This window comes from Rhinolophus hipposideros (assembly GCF_964194185.1).
Source record: "Rhinolophus hipposideros genome assembly, chromosome: 7".
Taxonomy (NCBI): domain Eukaryota; kingdom Metazoa; phylum Chordata; class Mammalia; order Chiroptera; family Rhinolophidae; genus Rhinolophus; species Rhinolophus hipposideros.
Genome location: NC_138053.1, coordinates 8,240,615 through 8,260,701, shown reverse-complemented (window position 1 = coordinate 8,260,701; position 20,087 = coordinate 8,240,615). Strand labels below are relative to the sequence as shown.

The window sequence follows — 20,087 nt, the reverse complement described above, 5'->3', positions numbered from 1 at the left end:
CCAGACCCAGGATGAGGCCGCGCAGCCTCACCGTGGGGTCGCTGGGGCCCAGGGCGGCCGAGCGGCCGGCCGGGCGCGGGAGAGCGGGGATGCCCGGCTTCCGGCTCGCCTCGCCGCCGTCGCGCCAATCCCTGTCCCCTGCTACCCGCGGCGCGCCCGGGGACAGCGGAGATGCGCGCCTTCCGAGGGCCCTCGCGCCGGCGCGGAGCGGGGGTCCACGCGGCAGAGCCCACCGCCACCGCCCAGGAGGGGCCGCGAGCCCCGCCGCTCCGGGCCTGCCAGGTCACGTGGCCTGCAGCGCCCCCGCGAGCGGGTCACGTGACAGCGGCGCTCCGTTGCCTTGGCAGCGGCTGCGGCGGCCGGCGGGGGTGGGGCAGCCGGTGGAGGCGGGGCTGAGGGGGACCCCGCGGGACTAGCGGAAGGAGGGAGGGGGCCGCGCTTGGTGCCCGGGCCGGGCCACAGGGCCACACGGCCACGCTAGCGCCGCCGGCTGCGAGTCCACGCGGGAGCCGAGCCGGGCCAGGCAGGCAGAGAAGCTCGGTGAGTGCGCGTTGCTGGGGGTCTGGCGGGGGCAGGCGGGGCCCCGCCCGGTCGGCTGGACGGGAATTGCACCGGGAGGCTCGACAGAAGGGACAGGCTTTCTCCTGGGCGGGCTCGGGATGGGACGGCTGCAGGCTTGGGGGGCGGCCAGGTGATCTCCCGGCGGCGTGTGTCGCGGAGAGGACGGAGAGGTCCGGGGCGCGGGCCGATTCCAGGTCCTGCTGCCGCTGAGGCTTCCCTGGGGGAGGGACGGAGAAGCAGGTGGACGCCTCTGCGAGACCCCTGTAGGGGCTGCTCGGGCCCCGCCCTGCGCGCGTGTGACAAAGACAGAATCAGGAGCAGATGATTGTGCGTGGTACTCGCCATTGTTCGCGCCCCAGATGCGTAAAGGAAGTTATGACAGGCAAACCCCAAACCAACACCCTGGATGTGTTCCAGACAGGCCTGCCAAGGAGGGTAGCTAATCTGGAGAGAGTTCCCATTAGTGTACCAGACCTCCTTTCTCTGACTGCTCCTTAAATAGAAACAAAACCCCACAAGGTTCTGCCAGGAGAGCATCCTTTGGAGCCTCTGCCACCTGACAGAAACGTCGGGCTCCATCTTGCCCCCTCCCACCCCCGAATTGAGTGTGAGGACCAGACTGCCCCTCCGGGGGCAGGGGAGGAGGCCTGGTAGAAACAAGGTAGGACGCTGGGGCTGGCAGGGTTAGGATGCATTTAATTAGGTCTGGGCTGCTCCCTCCGCAGGAAGTGTCTTCTCTATCTTCAGGACCCAGTCTCCAAGCAGACAGCAGCCCTTCCTTCCCACCCCTCCCACTCTGAGGATGTTGGCAGCGCTGCTGGGACTGCTACGGCCACTCCGGGAGTCCACAGTTAGACCGCACTGCCCCTGGAAGTCTCCATCTCCACTCTCCAACTTGAGCCCATCCCCTGCTCACTGATGGCCCCAGGACTTCCCTCTTCTTCACCCCATACATGCCTTTGTCTTTTTGGAAGCCACTAGGCCCTCCTGCCCTTGCGAATCAGCCAGCCATTGCATTGGGCACGCAGACCAGACTGACCCTAGATTGCTCCCCTCACCAACTCCTTCCATGCCCCACAGCTCGGCACTGCCAGAGAAAGTCCAGCCCAGTCATACTGCCTGGGCTGCCTGGGGTCCAGTACTCCCTCCATCCTGCCTCCCCATCCCCCATTTCCTTGATCCCCTCTGCAGCCAGCCTTCCTGCCTTGTCTCTTAGAACCCTCCCATGTAAGCAGTATCTTGTTTTTGCAGAAGGATCCCTCTTTACCAATATTGCCTTTACCTCCTATCTCCTGTCCGCTATCCTTGCTCCGTAGCAGGGTCCTTCTCCCTGCCCCAAAGCTGAGGCAACCAGCTCCTCTCCTCTGCTCTGTGGCCCTCACACCTCCTCCACTAAAGTAGCACTTAGCTTATCGGATGAGAATCAACCCCTTATCTTGCTCCCACTGGGCACAGGAACTCACAGGAGCCTCATCTCTTTCCTCTTTGATACCTAAGTACCAAATGTTGTCTTCCTTTGGGGCCCAGTAAGCAATCTCTTGGATGCAGGGATGGAGGATGGACAGACAGATACTCTGGGGCGGGAGGAGGGGGGGCAAAGGTTGTGCCTTTCATCCCTCCATATGCAATACACTGCCTTCATCAGATGTACAGGCCCACTTCTGTTACATGTGGAAAAAAGAAAAGGTGCATTTCCAAATGATATCATTCTAAATTATTTGGAGCTAATCAACGGATGGGTTACTGAGCAACGTTCCTCTGAATTCTCCCCCAGGGACGCGACCTGCCAGTGGCTGGCTGCAGACTGAGCAAAGGGGCAGTGACCAACGCTTCCAAGTCAGCATTCCTATAAGTGATCTAGTAATTGGCATCCCTGGCAGTAATAGAAGAGCACAGGACTGTTCCCGGGGTCCTACTGGCCAGTAAAAGCTGTGAACAAAGAGGAAGGAGCCCCAAAACAGAGCTCTTATCACCTCCCAGACCTTCCCATAGAACCATTTTAGATGTTGGCATAGATAGATCAGGTTTGGGGCATTTCCTCAGCCGCTGACCCTGGTAAACACCCCTGACCCCAGCCATGGTCCCAGAAACCCTGATCTGTTTCTAATAGTCATAAGTAGGCTTTTCATGGGGCCTATTCCAGCCTGAAGGTACAAGTTAATATCTGATGTCAACTGAGCTCAGTTGTCCCTATGCCCTTGAAGCCCGTCTTGCAGATTAATTAGAGCTGATCCCAGCGTGCTGCCACAGGGGCCCGCCCCTTGGGCCACATGAGACTGCCAATCTCTATTTGGATTAGTGGACATTTGGGTTTAAATTCACAAATCTCAACAGATCAGTCTTTCTGATCTTCATTCCTTGTTATTGTCACACCAGATGTCTACCTGGGATGACTCCAAGGGTCTCCAGTCTCCATTTCTCCGTAAAACATGGTCATGTCAGTTGGTGGATTCAGTTTTTCAGTTTGCCAAAGGTTTCCATTGCAGCCTGGGTGTGGCTTTACGTCGTGTATATAAACCAGGTATTTTTTAGGGTCAACCTTGCTGATGAAAATTTAAGTTGGATTTGAGAAACAAGAAGCTGCCTGGAAGTTTGTGTTTCATGGCTGACATCCGGACATTGAAAGGCAATTCAGCGTCTGTAGGTCCATTATCTTATTTAAGCGCCCTGGAGGGGAGGGATGTCCCCATTTGACGATGAGCGAGGTCAGCAAGGTCAGGTGTCATGCTCAGAATCCGAGTTGAGTCAGAATCCAGGCTTGGTAACTTGAGGTCCTAGGATCTTTCTAAATGTTATAGCTCCCTACTCCCTGAAGGTACCGTGTTTCCCCGAAAATAAGACCTAACCGAAAAAAAATCCGTAGCATGGTTTTTCAGGGTGCTCGTAATGTAAAATAAGCCCTACCATATTTCCCTGAAAATAAGACCGGGTCTTATATTAATTTTTGCTCCAAGAGACGCATTAGGGCTTATTTTATATTACGAGCATCCTGAAAAATCATGCTATGGCTTATTTTCCTGTTAGGTCTTATTTTTGGGGAAACATGGTAGGTACAAATCAGAGGATCGCTTAGGTGCTCTTAGCCAACCTGGGAATTCCATTCACTCAAGAGCCACACTCAACTAGAACCCTTCTGAGCTCGGGATGGGAGGCCGGATTCCAGCTGTGCAGAGGAACAACGCTGGACACTGGTGGTCCGGGAAATGCACTCCTGACCCTCCTCTCCTACAAATGGTCCCCACATTCTGGTGTGGGGACTGCATCAGAGACCAGAGCCCGCCACTCACGCTCCCCAGGTCCCCATGGTTCTAGTGTAGGGTATATGCAGTGGGCCCTGGAAAAGGTTACCCTAGCTTGGATTCTGGCTTTTCCAGAACCCGGAAACCCTCTAGGATGCCTGAGTGTGCCTCTCTTCCGCCCCCAGCCTGGCTCCCATCATGAGTGCTGAGCTCAACGTGCCTATGGACCCGTCCACTCCTGCTGGCTCCGAGCCTGGCCACAAGGGCATGGATTACCGGGACTGGGTCCGCCGTAGCTACCTGGAACTGGTCACCTCCAACCACCACTCTGTGCAGGCCCTCTCCTGGAGGAAGCTGTACCTGAGCAGGGCCAAGCTGAAGGCCTCCAGCCGCACCTCCGCCCTCCTTTCAGGCTTCGCCATGGTGAGTGCAAACACTTGGTGGGAATACAGCCTGCAAATGGGCTCTGAGTGCTTCAGGGAGTGAAGCACTCCCTCTGGGCCCCACTGGCAGCCAGGAGGGACCATTAGGAAGTCTCCCCATCTCTTCCGGGCGGACTGCTCTCCTGGAATCCAGGGGAGGTTGCTGGGGGATCCAGGGGAGTCCCCAAGCCTCACATCCCACAGAAAGCCCCATTTTAATGTTCACATAAAGCATTTATCTGGCAAGGAAGTTAGGGTGGTAATTAAAATAACTTCAGGGTACACGGTTTCCTGTACCCACATCTGTCATCTTGGAGACCACCCAAGAGTTTGGAAATCTCAGGAACTTGAGTAGGAACTGTGGGATTGATTGGGATTTGCTCAGTGTAGCCCAACCGGGGTGCAGATGCCCCCAAATGTGGCCTCCAGGATGACGAAGCAGAGCCTCTGGCCTCCCTACCGGTTGCCCAGCTGTGGCTTTTCTTCTGAGTCATTCCCCAGGACAAGAGTCCATCTCAGGCAAAACCGAGCACTCTGAGAAGGGGCACAAGCCCGCAACCCACACCCCTTCAGGGAATTGTCCCAGAGGTCATGGATGCCAGGGAGTCAGTGAGAATGCCTGGCCCTGCGGCCTCCCTCTGTCTCTGTTGTATGCTCAGAGGTCCTATTGGGCTGGAAGCAAGTTTTTTTTTTAAGTGTAAAAATAATTGTTATTTTTCCATAGTCCAGAGCCTCAGTTTTCAAATTGGAAGTGCAGACAATAAAAAGCTGTCAGGGCGAGCCACTGTGGCCACTTCTGTGACGAGAGCCTGCCCGGTCATCGGTCAGGCCACCCTGGTAAAAATGACCACCCACACAGGGCATGACTTCATACGGGGGTGGGGTGGGGGAGGGCACCAAACTGAGAGGCAATAAATTTGGGTTTAGATCTGTAGTTTAAAGCAAAAGCTTATTTAGGTCTTGCGTTTCCTTTTTTTAAGCATATTTATAAACGTGTACAGTCATCTGGTACACAACTTTGGTTCACGGTGTTTTTCTTCCTGTAGTTTCCATCACATTCAAAAGGACAGAATATTTCTTCAAGCTTAATTTTAAGGAAAGTGTGTGAGAAGTTTAAGTGTCACTATTAAAATTAGAGCTTTTTTACACCACAGAAGAATTTTAATATTGCATTACGTTTTGCTGGCCTGTACTTATTATTTTTTTAACTTTGGAAAACTCTTGAGAAGTCTTGTATGATGTAATGCAGTGAAACGGTTTCCCGTTCTGTGTGGGGTCCGGTCCTGGAAATCACTTCTATCTGCAGCTGTCTTTTTAGACCCTGGTCTTCCTAACATTTGGATTTCCAAACTTAGGGCAGCTTCCTTGTTTTACCAGCCAACAAAATGCTCACCCAAGTTGAAGGCTTTGAAACCATTCAAAATTGAAAACAAACCCTGTGAATAAAGTTATAAAACAAAGAGTGAATTCTTGAGTAGTAGTTTGAGACTTACTAGTAGCCTTCAGGGGCTGAAGTTGTCTTAGAATGAGAATACTGACCACTGAGAGACGGGATCCCCGGGTGTGGGCCCTGGAGTGCTGTCTGCCCGTAGCATGGCAATGGCAGTCACACTTCCCAGTAGTAATTCATTTCTGCATTTATGGAGTGTCTCCTGTGTACCAACAAGTGCTCCTTTAAACAGCCTGGGGATACATTTCAGAAGCCACTCAGTGCCCTTGACTTCTCTTTTAGAAGGTTCCTTTCAAGGAGGCTGCCCCCGCCTAACATGCACAGCAGATTCCACCATAACAGTGAAAACTGGGAAGGAAGGGAAACAGTAGTGTGTCCCCTTGATGACATTAACATACCACTAGTAAATCAGATAACTAGTCAGACTGCGGTGCAGCTTGGGAAAAAGAAGTGACCGATACAGATGTCAGATAGCATTTTGGGCATGGAAACCATAGCTGAATAAGGGCAGGGACATGGGAAAATGAAAACAGGCAGTTAGCTAGGTGGAGTCCCCTCTTTCTATTATGTATTCCCTAATTAGACTTGCAAAACTGTTCCGTTGTCCAGCAACAAGCACTTATGCCTAACCTTAAGCTTATTTTTCCGTGTTTATCCTGCTCCTAACATGGAGACACCCCCTTAAGATCTTTTCATAAACACAATAAAAAATGGCCTTTTGGCCTTTTCTCCTCTTGAGGTGGAACAAAACTGCTTCCTTGTAGGCCTTTTGATCATCTTTGTTTCTTATCTTGGTGCCCTCTCTGGTTTACAACATCCCTTTTTGGGCATTATGCTTTGTGGTAAAAAGGGCCTAGCTACCCAGGCCACAAGGGGCACTGAGAAAAGACCACCCCTCAACTCCTGTCATATGGCTACTGTCTTTTTGGAGCAATAATCACTGCTGAGCTGCTCAGCTGTGGTCCACTAGGACTGCCTGATCTTCTTTTTACCTACCAAATGTTCCGTCTCCGCTGAGGGGATGAGCTTCTCACTCTAAGAGGTCATAGTTGTTAGAAATGAAATCTTGTTAATTTTTAAAAACAGGGATGGCTCAGATCTAGGAGGCAAACACAGTGGTTGGAAAAGCCTTCCTCTGGCTTCTTTCTGCCTTACTGACCCCTTCCTTGACCAGTCTGGTTTCGTACCTTTGGGTGCCTGAGAGAAGGCCCTTGGTGAGCCCCAGACTCCTTGAGGGACCTGGACTACACCCTTCACTGGGGAGGTTCACAGTGCTGGGATGGTGGGGCGTAGGCTGCTGGTACGGAGGGAGCTATTCTGTATGAACTGGGTCTGACCTTGGGGAAGCCTGGCAGGGGCACGGGCGTGTTGCCCAGTCCGTAGTTGGAAAGCCCCTTGGGGCCTGTGGTGAGCAGGTCCCGCCCATGCGGCTATCAGCGTTCAATGCTACTGAAATAAGCTGGGGCTTCTGGTTCCCTCTGTGGGTCTTTTTTGTTCATTTTATTTACAAATAATTTTTATTTTATCAGTTATTACATGCACGCAGTTTAAAAATTAAGTACAGTTGACCCTTGACCAACATGGGTTTGAACTGTACGGGTCCACTTACACGTGGATTTTTGACTGCTTGGGGGGTCGGCCCCCCTGCGACCCCTGTGCTGTTCAAGGGTCAGCTGTACCGCTAAGGCTTCTAACGACCCCAGCAGCCCCCGGAGGCAGCCACTGGCAGCTGTCTCAGTCTCCACATTTCTGAGTAACATTCGGAGATACTGTTTTTTGTTCATCCGTTTTAGACATTACTTGTTGGCATTCTGTGGCCGTGGCTGCTGAGTGAGCTCAGTGTGCCCAGCCCAGCCCCCTGCCCACAGCCCCCTCCTCACCACGATGTCCGTTGCCGTCCCTGGTCTTCAGAGCTGCAGGCTCTCCCTCTGCCTGTTGGTCTCCACGGAGAGATGTACCCACGGTCTGTGTGAGCCAGTCCAGGCGGGCCTCTCACTCTGGGGACTATCAGGAGCCTCTGGTTTTACTTTTCTTTTTACCTTTCGAAAGGTCAGTTTTTATTTTTTGAAAACCACAGTTGTTTTGCAGCTAAACCGCACCTGGCTCTTCTAGCCACAGCCAAGCCACATGTTCCCGGGAAAGGGGGGCCTCTGCCCTGGCTCGTAGCTCGTAGCTCGGCACCCCGACACCCCCTACATCCCGCGTCTGGGAAGGCACCCGGAGGGCGGCCCCGCCCCACCCCATCTTCTTTAGTCTCTTCTGCACTGTTAGCTTTTTCCTCAGCGAGAGACTCGTTAGCTAATCAGAAAAGGCGACGGCAAGGAGGGCGGGTGCCCTGTGCTCTGCGAGAGCCTGGCACGTGGGTGGCAGCCGCCGCGCGCACTCTCTGCCCTGCAGGTGGCCATGGTGGAGGTGCAGCTGGAGACCCAGTACCAGTACCCGCGGCCGCTGCTCATCGCCTTCAGCGCCTGCACCACCGTGCTGGTGGCCGTGCACCTCTTCGCCCTGCTCATCAGCACCTGCATCCTGCCCAACGTGGAGGCCGTGAGCAACATCCACAACCTCAACTCCATCAGTGAGTCGCCGCACGAGCGCATGCACCCCTACATCGAGCTGGCCTGGGGCTTCTCCACTGTGCTCGGCATCCTGCTCTTCCTGGCCGAGGTTGTGCTGCTCTGCTGGATCAAGTTCCTGCCCGTGGACGCGCGCCACCAGCCCGGTGCCGAGCCCGGCCCCGGGGGCCACACGGGCTGGCAGGCTGCCCTCGTGTCCACCATCATCATGGTGCCCGTCGGCCTCATCTTCGTGGTCTTCACCATCCACTTCTACCGCTCGCTGGTGCGCCACAAAACGGAGCGGCACAACCGCGAGATCGAGGAGCTGCACAAGCTCAAGGTGCAGCTGGACGGGCACGAGCGCAGCCTGCAGGTCGTGTGAGGGCCCCGCTGCCCCCGGGGCTCCCGGGAGCCTGCTTCTGGGCCAAGTTCAGGAACGTAAATTGCTCACGAGGCTGCCTACTCACTGCCAGGTAGTTCAAGACCAAAGTCTTACTCCTGTCTTAATGCTGTAAACCTGGATCATTTTCCCTCAGAAAATGGAAATGACAGACTGTTGCTAAGAGCTTAGGGCAAAGCTGGGCCCTGGGGACTTCCTGAGACAGGACACAGGGCTCCCGCCCTGTGGTCGTCTCAGAGATGTGGGACACGGGGCCAGGGGTGCAGCGTGTGAGTTCAGAGGACTGCCTCGTGACACCTGCAGTGGGCTGCAAAGCAGCCTGATGGTACCAGCCTGCTGTGATGCGGGGCTGGTGATTCCGTGGGACACAGGAGTACAGCTGGGCCTGGTGCTTCCCTCCCCTGCTCTGGAGGGAGTTGGGCGGCCTGGCTTGTGGGGAAAGCAGGAGCCTGGGGCACATGTCAGCCCAGCAGGTGTGGTGGGCGCTCCAGGAAGTGGCAGACTTGTCAGGATCTGGGGGAGACTTTCAAGGGTGGAGGCCTGGGAGAGTCGGGGAAGGCATGTCTGGGGGTTCCCTTAAGTGAAGGTGCTCCAAAGCACACTGGGCTCATGTTCCTTCTTCCCAGCCAACCTGGAGTCCCAGCCACACAGACCGAGCAAGTGTACCAGGTTGGGAAGGGCCCACAATCCAGAGATCTCCATCTCTAGTCCACAAGAGATGCCCTTGGAGCCTGAGTCAGCTACCCTTCTGGGCTGTGGCTACAGGTCAGGGGCACCCAGGCGGCAAAGCCTGCCCATCTCCCTGCTGCCCGTCGTCAAAGGCAGCCTGGGGGACTTCCTGTCTTGACAAGCAGGACTAGCCTGGTCTGGTCTGTGGTGGCGGCCCCAGGGCCAGCCCTGGCCAAATGCGGGTCCTGCTTGACATGAGACAACTGTAGGGAAGCTGTGACCCCATATACTCCCCCTTCCTGCCCTTCCCCCCCCAGACCTCTCAGCTGCACGCCGAGGCCCAGCTCACACATTTTCTGCCGTGCGCAGTGTGTTTTCGATAAAGGCATTTGGTAGCCCTAGCCCGTGTTCTTCAGCTGTTCACATACAGGCTACAGCTCAACTTGCATGTACTTCGAGCTGCTTTGACAAACCACGTAGCCACCTGGAGAAGGCCTTTTCGTTTGTTTTCACAAAGCATCATTGAACTTCATGCTCTGATGGCACTTCTGTCGACAGCCTAGTGTCTGTGGGGGCCTGGGTTGCCTGTGTCATGAAAACCTCGCTGGCCCAGTTGGTGTCTGGGAATATGGCTTCCTGGTGAGACTGTAAATCTCAACATGTAACTCTGAAATGCTGAGGGGCCCTTTGGGAACTGTGCTGAGAACCCCCAGTGTCAGTGGTGACACTTATGGAAAGCCTGGACATTGTCCCACCAGAGAAGTGCCCTGGTGTTTTCCAAGGGCAGGTCCCTTACATCTTATGCAGACATTTGTTGTAACTTGCTTGCTCTATAGCGCGTGGCTCCTTTCCCAGAGCCTTGTTGAAAAGGTTCATCTGCTTTGCAAAAGAATGTCAGCGTTACTGTAAGACAGTCATTTGTGTCCTGGAAGTAACAAGACAGGCTGGCTCTTCCCCTCCGCTGGGAGCAGCCACGCAGCCCTTACTCTGGCCTGAGCCTGTTGAGAGGGGCCTGCTGGACTCACTGCTGCTGCCCACTTTCTCAGGCCACTTGGTGCCCCTGCCCCATGCGCCAAACCCATGGTGCCATGCTCCCCAGACTGGAAGGCACCCCCCCCCCCCCCGCAGTATCAGTGGGGCCTGTTGTTACGCCTGGTCCATGAGCAGAGCTGTTGGCTTGGCCGCATTAGGCCTGACACTAGGTGCCCAATGCCAGAGCCACACAGGTAGGAAACGTGCCACTTACCACATTTAGACACGGGGAGAATCATGTCCTCGTAATGTCTCGTTCTCTCACCCAGAGTGCTTTCCCAGCTCTGGCCTTTCTAGAGGAATGCGGCAGAGAGACAACGTGGGTCTGGGGAGGACGATGGAAGATAAGCTGCTAGCTGGAGTTGTAGAACAACTCAGCAGGGCAGCTGGGGGAGGGGCTGGCCAATTACAGGCCAGAGATTTGGCTTCTGGAGGTTTAATGTGACGGGAGCCTCCCAGGCGGTGGCCTCTCCGTGCTGAGGCGCCACGGCCGCCCCAGCGCCAGCGCAGGCTTGCCGTATTTCCCTCCGAGCACAGCCTTCCGGTGCTCATGAAACATGCCTGCAGACACTTGAGGCCCATTCCGAAGTGGAACACCATCTCCCTTTAGTACCTGACCAGAAATTTCAAAACTCAAGTGTTTCTATTTTAGAAACTGTGAGGGCAGAATGTATTTTAGTGTCTTCTAGGACGGTCTGTGGAGGATAAAACCACAGAAGCCTGAGTGGATGGAGGCTCCTCTGCAGTCCTCACCTGCCTCGTGTTGATTTATTCGTTGTGCATGACACTGTGCACCATGTGTGGTGGGCAGAACCCCCGTCCTCCACGGAGTTTTAAAACAGTTGCTCTGAATTGAACTGAATAAACAAGTATGAATCACTGTCTGCTCTTGGTGGAATCCACGGGGAGCCGGTCCTTCCCTGGTGTCTGCTGCCTCCTGGATCCTGAAGCCCCTCCTGCCTCCTCCCAATTGCTGACCACCAGCCAGTGTCCTAACAGGACCTAGACACACCGGGGCTCCTGCCAAGTGGGGCCCCTGAGAGAACCGAGCACGTCTGCCTGCTGTTTCCTTTTCCAAGCAGGGCCCTCCCTTTCCAGAAACAGCAAGGGGCACCCCTGCGTGTAGCTGAGTGGCAGCAGAGCCATCTGGACAGGGTTGGCTTGAAGGCCTGCACGTCCTCCAGGAGGAGCCACTGAAGCTTAGTCCCGCTGGGCGTTCTCCAACCCCAGGAACCTCTGGCTCTGGGCTGGGGCCAGGTGTCCGAATGGGCAGCAGGAATGCAGATCTCTCGGCAAGGTGGCCCTTGTGAGGAAGCTCCCAGACTTTCTGTTTTATAAGTCATCTACTGAGGTAGAGCCCTTTCAAGGAATTTCTGTCTTTTAGGAATTAGGTGTACAAAAGTGCTGCCAATACAGGGGGCCAGATGGCCACTGAAGCCCAGAGGGAGGACTCCCCAGGCCCTCGGGGCTCCAAAGGCCTGTGCTCACAGTGAGCTCCAGGCCAGCAAACTCCACAGGAGTTTACTGGGGACACGGCACAGGCAGGTTCTGTGCAGGAATAACCCCGAAGGTGCTCCCTGGACTGAGCTCAGCCCCCTCCCTCCCCCATCCTCGTTAGGACCAGCCTGGGCCTCACCACCCCACTCTGAGAACAAATAACCGGCCCAGGTTTCCTCATCCTTTCAAAGCAGGGCAGGCTGATGGATGTCGGCCAATCTCGACTGACTCTGGAAGGCGGTGCTTCCGTGTTAGTATGTTCCCGCAGGCTCCTGCCTTTGCTAGTCTGAGGCTGCACGAGCATTAGCACAGACCACACCATCTGTACCAGAAACGTGTGCTGAATGCAGGAATGGCCACTGAAAGCACAGGGTTAAGGAGATGTCGTAGCCCTCGGGCTGCGTCTGCTGGGACCAGACCTTAGAAACACAGGGCACGGGCCGTGTGGTGCCCAGCAGCAGCCTGGCCAGACCCCGGCCCCATCCCAGTGGGTGGTTTGGGTGACACAGTGGCCACCTGGGGCTTCAAGGACAAACTCAGCTCGTCACCAACTTTACTATGATGTGATGGAGTGTTTCTTAATGTGCTCTGTGGGATTACAGGAAGGGCCAACCTGTCAAACGCTGGCCAGCACTGGGAGATTCCAAGGGAAACAGGTTTCTCCGCTGAGTGACTCCCCAGCCTTCACAGGCCTTGCCCTGACGAGTCTTGGGGTGCAGCGTTTCCCAAACGCCCACTTCCCAGAGCCCTTTATTGGGAGAGCATGAGGCACGCTCCAGAGGTGGTGCTCTATGGCCCAGCCGCTCAGGCAGAGGCTCCCCCCGGGCCCTACAGAGCTGCCCACCATGCCTGCATGCCTGCTCGGCTGGAGTCCCAGCCAGGCTTGCATCTAAATGCCCGGCGTGAAGGACCCACAGTGGGGTCTGCGAGGGCCTGGAGGTCACAACAACCTGGGAAGAAGCAGTCCTCCATCCTCCTGCTCTGAGCTGACCCAGGGAGGCCACCACCCACCCCCATGTGCAGCTGGGCCCACGCAGCGCCTCCACTGGGGCTTCCCAGGGTTGTCCTGTCTGAGCCAGCGTCTCAGCAGCTGCAGTGCCCTTCACAGGCAGTGCACAGTGGCCTGTGGCTCCCCTAACTTGCCAGCTCTCAGAAAGTTCCAGAGTGACTGTGAAGACCAGTGCCGACCGTGCAACTTTCCAGGTTGTGATGGGGCACTGGCCCCTAAAGTTTGGCTCCCAGCATGTGGCCGGTGAGCCAAGTGTATTTTGTCCTATAAGGAGCAGGAAAGTGGGTGGGCCACGCAGGCCCAGGGCCATCGCCACCTCCCTCCACCTCCACAGCCTGCTCACAGGTGCACGGGCCCGCTGCCCATCCAGGCGAGCACCCCATAGCTCTGGCACCAGGTGAACCACCTGGGAGCTGAGGAGACTTTTCCTACTTTTTAACACGTGGGTGGGGGTGCGGGGGACACCGGACTCTCAGATTTCCGTGTCCTCATCACACCCCACACCGAAGCAGAATCTGACTCAGAAGCTGTCACCAGCTCTGAAAGCTGAAATCATAACCTCAAATCTTCTACCAATTCCGTTTTCTGATCCCACACGCTACCCAAATGGAGGGATTTCAGGGTGAAGTATAGGAAAACCTCACTGAGAGAGACGGATAAAGGAGAAGATGGCTGTAAGTGGTGCCAATGTTTTTTAAATTCCAATTACGCTACTGCCCTTAAACTGTGACAAATAACTGCGACAAGCGGCCACAGTACAGGTCAGGGGACGGACCCGAGGCACAACCCCACCAAACCAGTTCCGTGGTGTCAGCACATCAGCAGTCTTCTCCGAAAACCTAATCAGCTGGGACGAAAGACCCTTGTGCTAGGCTCCCCCCTTCAATCCTGGCAAAGGGTCACTGTGGAGCTGGTGCCCCTGGCCAGGCCCAGTGCCAGCTGCTGTCCCCAGGGAGGCGACTCACATGGGCCTCCCCTGAAAGGAGAGAGAGATTTGCAGGAGCTCCTGCCCCAGTTCTTGCTGCTTCCCACCAGGACAGAAGTCTGCCGACAGCTCTCTGAAGGTGACACACACGCGCCGGGCCTCAATGTGTCTGCGGTGGATGGCATGCTGCCACTGGTGCCGCGCAGCGCCTGTGAGCACAAGCAGAGCACGGCGGGGCAGGGGGATGGCCACCTCCACCTCCTGGCACAGCACGGACCTGCTGGGGGCCATCACACCTTCCACCAAGGCCTCCGGGAAGCCTGACGGCGCCAGACAAAGCAGCAGGCTGCCGGGCGCCTCCCGGGACATGGACAGCACAGTGGGTGACAGCAGGTTGAGGCTCACCAGCCGCTCCCCCCACAGCCAGGTGTCGTCCAGGTGGGGGTCGATGGCCGAGCCCCGCTCCGGGCAGTAGTCCAGGTTACACTGCTCCACAGGCCGGAAGTCCTCCAGGATGGGGTAGAGGCCCATTCTCCGCACCACCTCCCGGCTGAAGCTGGGGAGGCCTTGGAAGCCGGCTGTCTTGAGCTTCTGCTTCCGAAAGTTGACTTTGGGGCCGTAGTCCTGAAGGATAAGCACGAAAAGGAAGTGACAAAAGTCTGAGTTTACAGAAAGGGTATCACAGACTAGGTCTGAAGAATTCAGTCACCGTGACCCAGAAAAGCAAAAATGTCTGACTTCGTCAGTCTGACATGCGGGCAGGAAGAGGCTGGCACCAGGGATATAAGTAACAGCAAACATCAGATGGCAGTAAACACTAAGGAAAACATAAGGCAGGAAAGGGGGTAAGAAGTGTTGGCGGATGTCTTAGCCCAGGTCCCCCACCCAGAAGGCAGAGCAAGAGACAAAAGGCCTGTGTGCAGGTAGTGTATCCGGGACAAGACGCAGCGAGGGAGGGAGGCCAATCCAAGGCAGCATAATCGAGGTGGGCAACACGGGGCACACGTGGGGTTCAGAACCACGAGGGGGGACAGTTACCACGTGACCCAGCAACTCCACTCCTAGTCCACACCCAGGAGAACCGAAAACACGTGTCCACACAGAAACTTGCACATGAATATTCGCAGCAGCACTATTCACAATGGCCAAAAAGTGGCAAGAACCCAGCGTTCGCCAATGGATACAAGAATAAATAAATGCAGGCACATCCATACAATGGAATACAATCCAGTCAAAAACTTAATGAAGCACCGACACGTGCTGCAGTAAGGAATCCTGAAAACACGATGCTCAGTGAAAGACAGCAGACACGCAAGGTTGTATGTTATATAATCCCATTTATATGAAGTGTCCAGAACACGCAACTCCAGAGAACCAGCTAGTAGATGAGTGGTTGCCGGGGCTGGGGGAATGGGGAGTGACTGCTAATGAGCACGGGTTCCCTTTGGGGAGATAAAAATGTTCCAGAACTAGATAGTGGTAATGATTGCACTACACTGTGAATCTACTAAAAACCAAACCACCGAACCGTGCATTTTAAATGGGTGGATATGTGGCTTCTTCTACAAACCTAAACAAACAAAAAAAAAATTAGGAAAAAGCCTTCTAGAATACGCCTCAGATTTGTGGCCTGAGGGCTGAAAGAGGGGAGCACTTCACTGGTCCCCCTTAGTGGAGGGGGGCTCCATCTGGTGGAACTGCCTTTCTCCTCCCAGGCTGGCATGTCTTGGGAGAGCCTGGGCGAGCAGGCTCCTGCAGGCCACCCCTAGGCAGCGGCAGGCAGACAGCATGATGTGGGTGTGCAGACGGACAAGAAGCTGGAGCTTTAAGGGCCCTGAGGACACTGGAGGGCCTGATGTGAAGGACACCAGGCAGCAGCCATGGAAAGAAAGGCAGGGCTGGAGGCCAGCTCCGGGCCCTTCCGGGCATTGTAAGGACTTTGCGTTTATGCTGAAATGGGAGGCCCGGAGGGTCTGTGACAGAGCAGTGACATCTGATGAGGCAGTACTGGAGTCACTTTCTGTGGAAAACTGACTGAAAAGGGGAGAGGCCTGTGGCAGGAAGTCCCTGCAGAAATCCCGGCAAGGGAACCGGGGCTGGGATCCAGGTGGTAGAGTGGAGGGGAGGGTATGGGGAGGGTATCCTCAGATTCGGGATAGCTATTGAAGGCCGTTAAGTTGATGGGAATTACCAATGAGACAGGGAAATCTGGAGAGATCCATGGTTTGCAGCCTGCACAGGTGGAGATGGAATCTGCCACGATGGGGACACTGCAGGGGTGCAGGTGTGGGCAAAGAAGCAAAGCTCAGTTCAGGGTCTGACCAATAGAAGCCTGGGATGGAGAAAGGAGCTGGAGTCCCAAACACAGCGATAGTGTGCAGGGCCATGACTCGCTGACATCAGCAAGGAGCAGGAAGAGAAGCAGCCCAAGGACTGAGCCTGAGATCCCATCGCTGGGTTTAGGGCATGGCAGTCAGTGATGGAAGTCGTTTCTGAGTGGGTTACGCAGGAACAGGAGGAGAGGAACTGAAGACAGTGAGAATCAATAACTTTCGAGGAATTCTGCTGCGGAGACGAGAGATGGAGCTTACTGGTAGGCTGGTGGAAAAGATCCAGTTGAGGCAAAATTCATCTTGGGGAGAGAGGGGAGAAATGCTGAACATAGGTCTTCTGAGTAGAGGGGGACGGCATCCAGAGTACAGGTGGAGGGGACTCAGAGAGAAGCCCTGGGCATGGGCACGAAGGGAACAGCACCCAGCCAGGGCAGGTAGGTGTGCAGATGTACCTGTCTTCTCAGAGGCAAGGTCATCCGTGGAGGGTGAGGAGGGGAAAAGAGAAGGTTTGGCAGGAGAGCAGCAGAGCAGAGGACCTGGGGAGGTTGGTACGACCGGCGGATCAGGAAAGACCCAGAGCCGGGAAGCCCTGCCAGCGGGCTGCACATGAGTCCGAGGGGGGGAGGAGCTGGACGTGACCAGGGCTGTGGTGAAGCAGAAAGAGTAAGATGAAGTGAAGGGCAAAAGGGCAACGGGGCACCCACGGCAGTGACTGTAATAACTGGCCGTGGTACAGGCTAAGGAAAGACCATGGGAGAGGGAAAGAAAGTGAAAAGGTGGATGGATGGATGGATGGACGGCTACAAGGTCCTGGGGCAGACAAGGATTGCTGGAGATAAGCAATGGAAGGAGCGAGCTATAGACCGAGAGGAGTGGGACTGAGGGAGAAGCTGCGATCCTGACAAAGGGCAGGCCTGGGACTTGGAGGCCTGAGGACATGCAAAACGGATGGGGAGAGAACTTTGGATGGGAAGGCATCGCGCAGCCTTCAAAGAAACGCTCCCTGAAAGTCATCAGCACTAGGCCAGCTGGCGTGAGGGGCAGAAGGAGCTGAGTTCCCCTGCGACCTGTGGGGAAGGTAGGCAGGCCAAGCAGGCTGCAAATGCCCCTGGTATGGCTACAGAGAGGGCGCTGCATGGGAGGTGAGCCAAGGGGCCCAGGAGAGTGACTGTCTTCTTTGATCAGCCAACCCTGCTCCCTATCTGGGCCAGCCTACCTGCTTTCTCCGTCCAGACTGTGAGAGCTTCCAGGGCTCGCGGTCCATCAGCTGCACCATCTCAGTTTCCTCCTCTCGGGTCACGAAGTCTTCTAACAACGTCACACCGGGGAAAGGGAAGGCCCATCCTTCAAAGTCAGACTCCTCGGCCCCCACGGCCCAACCAGTGTCTGAGTAGTAAATGAAACGGTGTGTTTTCTGCAAAAGAAAGACGGAGGTCCTGGAGCCCTTGGAGCCTGCCCTCCAGAGGCCCTTTTGGCTGCAGCGTTGGCTTAATGGTTCATCCTCCCCTTCCAAAGCAGCCACTTTGGAAGGCAGCTGGAGTCTAGAGGGTGGCCGACCGCTGCCTGGGGCTGCCTCTTGGGAAAGCCCCTCTCACTTTCCTCATCTGTAAAAGGGAAGAGCATCTGCCTAACCATTTTTCATTCTCTGTTTTATAAACGAGGAAACCAAGGCTCAGTAAAGTCAAGGAACTAGCCCGAGGCTGCACAGCTGGGAACAGCCTGACTCCATACTGTTCCTGTGTCGTTGCAGGGTGTCTTCTGTCCTCTCCAGCCTCATGAGGACAACAGGTGTAAAAGCATCCAACCCAGACCAGGGCTTTGAGAAATACACTGCCCCTATAGCTGAGGCCCGAGGGCTGTCCAAGGGGTAAGCAGCACACACTGGGAGGCCAGACAGCACAACCCTCTCCAGGCCAGGTGGGGATGTCTCCGGGCCCTGCCCTCCTCTGTGGCAACCAGAGGCACCGCCTGAATTGCCCTTCAAAAAAGAGAACGAACTTGCCAGTCATCGGCGAGGAGTGCCAGGCTGGCAACCTCCTGCAGCAGGGCGTCTGGGATCTGCCTCAGGTTTCAAGCAGGGGCCATTCTTGTCTCAGGCAGCTGCCAGCCATGACTTAGCATGGGTCTGGCCATTTCTGCACAACGTGGGACTCCTCTACCGGGCAGTCTTTGCTCTGGAGCTCCCTGCTGGGTTAGCCATGACTGCGTCCGATCCGCACGGCGGTCTGAGGTCCTCCCTGACCAGTTAACTCTGCTTCCTTCCCCTTTGTGTTCCACAGGCGTTACTACCACCCCGTCTTTAAACCACCATGTCCTCTGTCTCTGGCACCTCACATGCGACATGTTAAAAATGGGGAGTCATGCTGGACATTCTGCTTCTCCCTCAGCCATTAGGTTGGGAAGGTGCCACCCCCACAGTGTCCTATGACTCCACACCCATGACCACGGGCACCGTTCAGACCTTCGGCACTTTTTTTTCCTCTTCAGTTTTTAATTATGGTAAAATACACAACATAAAATGTACCATCTTAATTTTTAAAGTGTACAGTTCGGTGTGGTTAGTATATTCACTCTGTTGTGCAACTCATCTCGAGAAGTTTTTACCCTTGCAAAACGAAAACTCTGTACCCATTAAACAACTCTTCCTTTTCCTGCCTTGAGTAACCACGGTTCTACTTCTACCTCTATGATTTTGACGATTCTAGGTACCTCATAAATATGCTACATAAAATGACATAAATACACAGCATTTGTCCTTTTGTGACTGGTTTATTTCACTTCGCGTGATGTCCTCGAGGTTTACCCATGCTGTAGCAGGTGTCAGAATGTCCTTCCTTTTTAAGGCTGAATAATATTCTATGGTACGTATGTACCACTTTTTGTTTATCCCTTTATCAGTCCAGGGACAGCTGGACTGCTTCCACATTTTAGCTACTGTGAATAACGCTACTATCGACATGGGTGTGCAAGTCTCTCTGCAAGACCCTGTTTTCAATTCTGTTGCATACATGCCCAGAATTCTTGGACCCTGCGGTAATTCTACTTTTAATTTTCTGAGGAAACTCACATGGTTTTCCACAGCACCGTCTGCACTTCTAACAGGGACACTGCAGTATTTCCTTCGCTGGCTTCTCTGCCTTCATACCTTGCTATCAGCTCTCAGCATCTTCCTACAATTCACAGGCCACTTCCTTTAAAAGCTTTCAGGGCCTCCCCATGGCGCTCGGGACCAGTCCGGCGGCCCAGGGGCCACACGCAAGGCCCCGTGTGGCCCGGCCCCACCGACCTCCCCGCCCTCCCCTGTAGCATCTCCCGCCTCCCACGCAGCCGCCTCGACCCCAGGCCGCCCCCACGCAGCTCCCCCAGGTGGAACGCGCCTCCAACCAACTGAAGTACTTCCAGGCCCAGTTCAGAGGCTGGGTCCTTTTCCGTTGGCTGCTTTCCGTCCCAGGCCCGCCGGGCAGCTGGGCACTGGCTTCCGCGCCCTCTCCTCTTCCACGTCGTCTCTCCTGGGCGCGACGGGCCGGGCCCTGAGCTGCGAGGGCTCCGTGGGAGTTTGCGACCGGAGCTTGGCTGTGGTGGGACTGCACCCACGTCCTACCCCCTTCCCCACTCCGCGAAGCCCGCACGTCCTCACCGCGCAGCGTCCCCACAGCGCGGGCCCCTAACGCGGTGTGACCCGGGGCCGTGTTCATGTCCTATCTGGGCCTTAGCGTCCCCATAGGAAGAATGGAATTGCGGGCGCGCCCCTCTCCCATCCCTTACTTGCGGGGAGTGCTGCCAGGGCGGATCACCTCCGCGCTGCCGCTCGCACATCAGACAGGTCCGGACGCCCTTGCAGCCGCATTCCCGAAGGACCTCGGGGGCCGCCACCACCGCAGCCGCCATCGCAGTGTCCTGGCGAGCAGTGCGCAGGCGCGGGACCAAGGGGCCGCTGGGAGTTGTAGTCCACGCTTGGGGCACGAGGCCCGCGGGGCCGCTTCCTTCCGGTCGTC

The 20,087-nt window shown here is 55.6% G+C and overlaps 2 protein-coding genes across 5 annotated transcripts; one reads left to right on the top strand and one right to left on the bottom strand.

The window, feature by feature from the left end:
- Positions 1–382: 382 nt before the first annotated feature.
- On the top strand, positions 383–11,208 carry ORAI2 (ORAI calcium release-activated calcium modulator 2). 3 transcript variants are annotated; one of them, XM_081053804.1, is made up of 3 exons: positions 383–540; positions 3,986–4,223; positions 8,070–11,208. In XM_081053804.1, the coding sequence occupies exons 2-3, from the start codon at positions 3,999–4,001 to the stop codon at positions 8,607–8,609; spliced, it is 765 nt and encodes a 254-aa protein (XP_080909930.1). In that variant the 5' UTR covers positions 383–540; positions 3,986–3,998; the 3' UTR covers positions 8,610–11,208. The 3 variants fall into 3 exon arrangements, with proteins under 3 accessions (XP_080909930.1, XP_080909931.1, XP_080909932.1); XM_081053805.1 differs by having other exon boundaries at positions 393–540; positions 3,936–4,223; positions 8,070–11,202; XM_081053806.1 differs by lacking the exon at positions 383–540 and adding an exon at positions 3,091–3,201 and having other exon boundaries at positions 8,070–11,202.
- A 2,303-nt stretch (positions 11,209–13,511) lies between these two features.
- ALKBH4 (alkB homolog 4, lysine demethylase) lies at positions 13,512–20,087 on the bottom strand. Of its 2 annotated transcripts, XM_081053175.1 has the most exons (4): positions 19,858–20,087; positions 17,309–17,506; positions 14,165–14,383; positions 13,512–13,968 (listed from the first exon to the last, which is right to left on the bottom strand). In XM_081053175.1, exons 1-4 carry the CDS (start codon positions 19,978–19,980, stop codon positions 13,717–13,719), a joined length of 792 nt encoding a protein of 263 aa, XP_080909301.1. In that variant the 5' UTR covers positions 19,981–20,087; the 3' UTR covers positions 13,512–13,716. The 2 variants fall into 2 exon arrangements, with proteins under 2 accessions (XP_080909301.1, XP_080909302.1); XM_081053176.1 differs by having other exon boundaries at positions 13,512–14,383; positions 19,858–20,012.